The sequence below is a fragment of the Beta vulgaris genome, chromosome 8, assembly GCF_026745355.1.
Source record: "Beta vulgaris subsp. vulgaris cultivar EL10 chromosome 8, EL10.2, whole genome shotgun sequence".
NCBI classification, from domain to species: domain Eukaryota; kingdom Viridiplantae; phylum Streptophyta; class Magnoliopsida; order Caryophyllales; family Amaranthaceae; genus Beta; species Beta vulgaris.
Window position 1 is genome coordinate 14,098,308 of NC_079209.1, and position 7,073 is coordinate 14,105,380.

A 7,073-nucleotide genomic window follows, 5' to 3' on the forward strand; every position below is an offset into this window, starting at 1 on the left:
TTCGGCAGCCATGGCTGCGGAAAAAAAATGGCCGACGGAGAAGGGGGGGCAGCACCGGCGCCGGTGAGGTTCACGGCCGAGTGAGCAGCGGAATAGAGAAAGGAAGAAGAGAGAATCGGCCCTAGGATCAAGGAACTGATACCATAAAAGTTTTCCTTAACAGATTATTCACGAAACGTACCAATCATATAGACACTAAGGCTACAAATCAGGAGATAATTAGGGACTTGCCTAACTAAGCCTAACTAACATAATTACAATATATTATTTACAGCAAAGAATATTACATAATATTCTATCAGGCCCCTCAATAGCCTCGCCCCTACGTGTCATAGAAATAAAAGGAAGATTTTCAACCAATTATTCGAACCTTGATTCTTATTGCAATATATGTAGTCGTACATAGCATTTTATTCCAAAATTTAGTAGACCAATGTGAAAGACTCCAACTATTAAGATGGTTGATATTTACATTATCATGATGAGTTTTATGAAGCCTAGTAACGGTAGAAATCATTAATCTATATCTATATGTTTCTGGTCTTCTAATAATCATATTTTTATTGTATACGTACCATGAAATTTCCTTCTTGATTCCTTCCATCAGTACTCTTTTATGAAGCGAGTCCAAACAATATTAGAATAGTCTAAGGTCGTGATTTGCAATCAAGTTTGTTTATAAGTTGATCTTCAGAAATTATAAATTAGTCTACCTTAATCAAGAAGACAGTATGTTCTCTGTATCACAGTTCGCAAAAAATAAAAAACAAATATGATCCAGACAGCTAGGTTGCAGTTGTGAATCTTTAATGGTAAAAACTAATTAACTTGAGTTGAATAATCTTATTTCATAAACGTTGATGGTCTGCTTGATAGATAAATATAATTTGTGGTGATAGGCATAAAGTGGTAAGTCTAATCCAATCGTGTGGTTGAGATTCAGTCTCTTTTCTCATCTAAAGAGCATTCTCAATTTCTCATGTCATCTTTCCACAATATATATATATATATAGGGGAGGGATCCGCTGAAAATATCTCTTAATCTGAAAACTGAAAACAAGGGTAACTTTTAACCCCTTTAGGGTAACTTTTAACACTTTTAGTTCTATATATTTCAAGGATAACTTTCTTTATTATAAGAGTAACTATTACCACTTTTAGGGTAACTTTTACCATTTTTAGGGTAACTTTTAGCAATTTTAGGGTAATTTTATATATATTTCAAGGGTAACTTTTAGCACTTTTAGGGTAACTTTATATGCTATAAGAGTAACTTCTTCCACATCTAACGTAAATATATATATTTCAAGGGTTAATTTTCGTAAAACAACACTTCCCTTCCAACTATTACTCGAAAGTTTTAGTGCCATTTTGTTTTCCAATTACAAAAACTTGACACTTGATCTTATTCTCTTCCAAAACTAAGAATTCAAATTCATAAAATAGAGTTTAGTAACCGAAAGCAGATTGTGACAAGTAACACCTCCGACGAACTCCTCCCTAGTACTCTCATGGTAGTCGGCGAACAAATACCCGACGATGAACTTTCCGGAGAATTAGCCAACGATCATGAACTAGCGCGAGGTAAACGCCCGAAAATCGCTCACATTCTCTCTCACCTATACGTCGAAGAAGTTGCGAAAACCATCGTTTTGTCCAAACGATTCAACTCAGTCTGAAATTCGGTCATCACATTCACCTTCTCCGACGAAAAATATTTAACGAAAATTTTTAACAAAACTAGTAATCTTACAAATATTAATATAAACCTACACAATTATCTCTTTTAAAGCTAGAAAAAGCTTCACATGATTTTGAATTAGAGATTAACACAGATTAGAAGAATCAAAACTTGTAAATGACAATAAATTAAACCTAAAACATAGTCTCGAGATCAAAAAAATAAGGTATAGCGAAAGAACACAAAGATTCAACTGAAATTAGCCAATTAAAACAAAAATAAATACGAACACATACAATTTTTCAAACAACTAGAGAAAAATTGAGCTAAAATTAGCAATTCACAAGTTTAATAATGAGTAATTGGACTTTGAAATTAATATTAAAAAATAAGCAATCGATCTTACCAAAATTTCGAATCGTAGGAGAAACGGATATCGATTTAAAAGTGAGCGGAGTAGCTGCGAGCAATTGATTGAACGATAGTGAGAAAGTCGCATTTGACAGGGAGGGGAGAGAGATAAAGTTGCGTTTAACAGGGGAGGAGTAATCGCGCTTGAGAAAAGAAAGTTCTGGAGCAATCCTCGTGGTTAAATCATAGCCCTTCAGTATTTTCTTTTAAACGCATGCGAGTTTTTAACGGTTTAGATCCTCTATTTTTAGTTTTCAGCTTAAAGATGGTTTTCACGAGATCCCATTCCTATATATAATTAATTAATTAATTTTATTTAAATGTGGAGCTGAACTGAACTGAACTGAACTTATTGGAGCTGAACTGAACTGAACTGAAAATAAGTTGGGGAGAACAGTCTCGTACTCTATAGAGAGAAGCTGAGGTAGCCCTACTCAACCTTCACAATCATGACCACGTCACAGTTTCAAAAAAATAATTGTTTATCATATTCACAATTATATTGACAAGAGGGGAACCCTTCTATAAATAGGCTTAGAATGCTATGCCTTCTTTGCATCAAACCCTTCTATAACTACAACTTAGCTACTTCTCTCCCTTTTAACATATTTTTCATCCTTTCTCTTGGAGTCTTGGTCAATCATCATTCATCAGGTTAGCTCTCTTTTCCTAATATATATGATAATATTATATATCGCTTGATGGGAAAAAAGTCTAGTAATCTCATATTATTTCTTGCAAAAGATATCTTATTAGAAAATTTTCATCCAAGATCCTCAATAATGCATATGATAATATGAGTATATTTTTCAATTTGTCTCATGTGTATTTATGCTGATAGAATATCTGTAATTATTTTTGTAAATCACTAATTTTTTTTTTTTGCTAAGTCAGTGAAAATATATTGTGCAACAAAACCATTTACAACTTAAACGCATGCCTAAGTGAGGACAAACCAATTAGATTGGACAACCCTCACGAAAGCACCAAGCTAACTTTTCTTAGCCATTCTCTATCTTTACAAGTTATTTTCCTAGGCATAACTCCATAACATCAATCTATGACATTTCTTTGTATCCTATAAACAAGTATATTTACATTAATACCTTTTTGGTTCCAATAAACCTCATTCTATTATATACTCCCTCTGTTTTTTTGTTCTTCCTACTTAGAATCTTGACATTATTTACAACTAGTCGTATATGTACGTGATGCGTGCGTCAACAACCTTATATAGTTATATATACGAATGAGCATGTTTTTTCAATCTAAAATTGTTTTGGTAGTAATTTCAATTATTGAGGTGCTTTCTAGAAATTACTTTTTAAAATTTTTTAAGTGTTTGATACCGTCACTGAAAAATTTGGTCGATGATTCAATAATTCCTTGTCAGCGGTTTATTATAGCTCTTTAATGATTATAATTGTTAAAGCGGTATTGGTTGAACTTTGTAAATACGAATTATTATGTTTTCAGAATATATATATCACTAACTTCTTTTATTGAAGATTTTAATTAATTTCATGAACTGATTGTGTTAATTTATTTTGTCAAGTGATTAATGACGATTGCACATTTCATTTTTGACTTATTTTATATTGCAAATTACATTGATTCTCGTTTTTTATTTTTTTATAAAAAAAACATTGTTTTAAATTATTAGTGGTTATTCTAATCATTTTTAAAGGGGGAGACTACACCTCCTCCCTTGGCTTATATAATAGAGATTAGAGATAATCTTCTAAATTCTTTTCAATATATATTAAAAAATAGTCATGTGGGTCTTGTTTGATTCGTATTAGAGAATACTTTATTAATATTCAATTGTTATAATATTTATTAATATATGTAATGGAAGATATTTATTAAGTGCATTGGCTTATGTACACACTTAAAGTAGGAAGAACAAAGAAACAAAGAGAGTACCATACAAAATTCTTTAAATTATACTTTTAATTTGATGCTTCTTCTGTTGTCTTTTGATGTTCCTAATTGAACTTTTTTGTGTTTAAAACATATTCTAGCTAGAAATATTTAAAAAGAGAAACTGTGAAAATTTGAAAATCATCAGGAGGGAGTATATAAATGTAACAAGAGTTTTTATATTTATTGATTATAAACACACTTTCCACAGGTTTGGAAAATCAACAAGAAATGGGTTCAAGCATCTTTGGAACTCCAATCACAGTAGCAACGCTGAGAGCAATGCCTGAATACCAAGGCAGCAACTCAATAAGCCAGAAAGACCGGGCAAAGGTCGCACTCGAGAAGATGAATGCAGAAGGCAAGGCCATGGATGCTCGAAACTTCTTAGAGAAGTTGCAAACTCGATTTGCTGGAAGTGGTGATGTGAGCACGATGTGTATGATTTACAATGCAACTGGTGAAACTATGACTTTCGTTATTGCTCGTGATTGGAAGGGTCGTGTTTGTGAGTCTGCGTACCCGATGATCGTTGCGAACGGGCAATGGGGTGTTTTCTTGCATGGCCAGTACTACAACCAGGACAAAAATTCTAGAGCTGGCATTGTTTACTCTGCCCTCAACAATCAAGGGAATGAAAAACACTGGTTCATGGGGTTTTCTAACTCAACTCAAGGCAGTTACAATCAGGTATTAATCGTATTTCTCAATCTCATATATATATGTAAAAAAATACACATTGTCAAGCCGGTTTATTATTTATGTAGCGCTCCCCAGAACCTCAAGTGTCATTATCAGTGACTTAACCATTAGTCTAATTCTAATGTACGATTATTATGCAAAAAAAAATTGACATAACAAGAACAAAAATTTGAAAACAAGTGATTCAATAATCAAAGTTCATAAAATCAGTTTGTTACTTTATTGACGAGTTCAAATGGTCATAGCTACCCAACAACATTGGGTATTTCGACCAATACTAACTAATTATATAAATTTGCTTTTTTTTATATGTATTGAGAGTAATTCCACCCTTTAACTACAAATTAATATTATCAGTAAAATACATGTAACATGTTGACTTTCGCACATGCAAATGCCCTATTTTGACGATTAATGTCTTTAATTATATATTAGCTTTGAAATGCGATCAAAGTTAATATTAGAATATCGCAATCTTTTGAATGTTGCATGCATTTAGAAATATTCTGAGGTACATAAGTAGTCCAAAAGTCAAAGTGTTGCCACTAAATAAATGGATAACATATTAGATAATTAAATTGTTGGTGTAGGTGTATGTAGAAATTCGCGAACCAGGACACTATGAGCAGCCAGAGAGCAAGGGAATTTGGCAAGCTCTTGACACCAAGTTGAGTAAGGGGAATTTGGTTCATCAGGAAAAAGAAGGAGGAGGATTTACATGCGCATCAATCGGCAATACTGCAGAACCAGTATTCGAGGCAATCATGACACTGCCTGAAGCTAAGTAAAACATGCCATGCACTTGTTGTGTGGATGTGGATACTTATTATCTTACTATTACTATTATCCTTTGTGAAATTATATTTGGACCAATTCGCTTGTAAACCATATGCTAGTGCACTTGATGCTTAGTACGCCGTTGAGGCTCGGTTAAATAAGGTCCTCTTTCATTATGTTGTTTTTTTCAACTTTACCGTCTGTACTTCCAGCTATATGCTGGGATTGCTTTGTTTTTTCCCTTATAAATAATATGTGTGCTATGCTTTAAGCAAGAAAAATGCTATATATTTGCCTTGATCTTCTCTCAAAATGACATCAACAATTATTTCAATAATCATGAAAATAATTAGGAAAAAAAAGAGTAGTCCAAAGAGAATGAATTAAAAGGGTCATCTAAGAGGTCCTTTATTACTTTTTCAAGCGAAAGAGGATTACTCAAATCGGAGGTTATGTCCTATTCTCATGCAACAAACCCCAATTCAAGAACATGAATAATAACAAGATGACTATATAAATCTATTAACAAAATCCCCTATTTTTATGTAAGTTTAGTTAAGTGAACAAATAGGGAGTCAACTCCTTAATTTCATCTTTCATTCCTTCATTGAAGTGACTATTAATTAAGTTTCATGGAAGTCAATCACAAAAACAAACAATAAAACCATATTGCTAATTTGATTTCATTTTCCAAAGTAACCCCAGCCCAAATATGACCAAAAAGCTCATGATATTATTAATGGATTTATCCCTTTCACAAAATAATTACTCACAAATCATAATAAAGTATAAACTAAAAGATATTAACAACTATTAACATGAAGTAAAACACTAATCGAGGATGCAGAAGTAAATAGAGTAAAATGACATGAAAGTAAGAAAATAAAGCAAAAAATATAAGAGAGAGTAAGAAATTCTCATTAAAGTTGCAGGGAGCCTCCAAAATGTTCAAGTTTCCTTTTTAGATTCTTCAAATTCCAAACTTTCAAGTTTCTCTCACTTCTCTCTCTAGAAGATGAAAGTTTCTCTCTCTAAAAACCCTAAAAAAACTCTGTAACTAAGATTACGGAGGCTACCCCACCTTCCTCCTCTTCAAAATTTAGGGGTTCGACTATTAAAAGATTTACACATCACATCATCAAATGGGCCGAAAAATAGGATAATCCGCACAGGTCAATCAGAACGGGCTCTCCATGCTAGTAAAAGTATTAGAGGTAGTTTACTAACTCACTGGATTTGTCAATGACATACATGTTCAGGATTATTTCATTATTCCATATGCTCAAGCTAAACTCTTCCTTAAATGAAGTTCTAATAAGTTGAAAGTTGTAAATAGACAATAGTCTTTAATGAGAGCTAAAAAATTGGAAATGGAAATCGCGGATAAAAGCTCTAAGTCCTCTCTCTGCAATTGTATGATGGGCACACTCATTACATTATCGTTACAATACCTTGTCTGTAATTGTACTCTTTTTCTGTAAAAGTTAATATTATCTGAATTTTCCAAAGTGATTTTCAAATTGGTGCCATTATATTTTCTTGTATGGTTTTAGGTGGAAAAAGAGGGAGTAGGGAGTAA

The 7,073-nt window shown here is 32.6% G+C and overlaps 1 protein-coding gene across 1 annotated transcript; it reads left to right on the forward strand.

Annotated features, from left to right (window-relative positions):
* The first annotated feature begins 2,672 nt into the window (after positions 1–2,672).
* Positions 2,673–5,774, forward strand: LOC104884977 (23 kDa jasmonate-induced protein). The gene is made up of 3 exons (XM_010669685.3): positions 2,673–2,746; positions 4,227–4,705; positions 5,308–5,774. The coding sequence occupies exons 2-3, from the start codon at positions 4,247–4,249 to the stop codon at positions 5,503–5,505; spliced, it is 657 nt and encodes a 218-aa protein (XP_010667987.3). The 5' UTR covers positions 2,673–2,746; positions 4,227–4,246; the 3' UTR covers positions 5,506–5,774.
* The last annotated feature ends 1,299 nt before the right edge of the window (positions 5,775–7,073 follow it).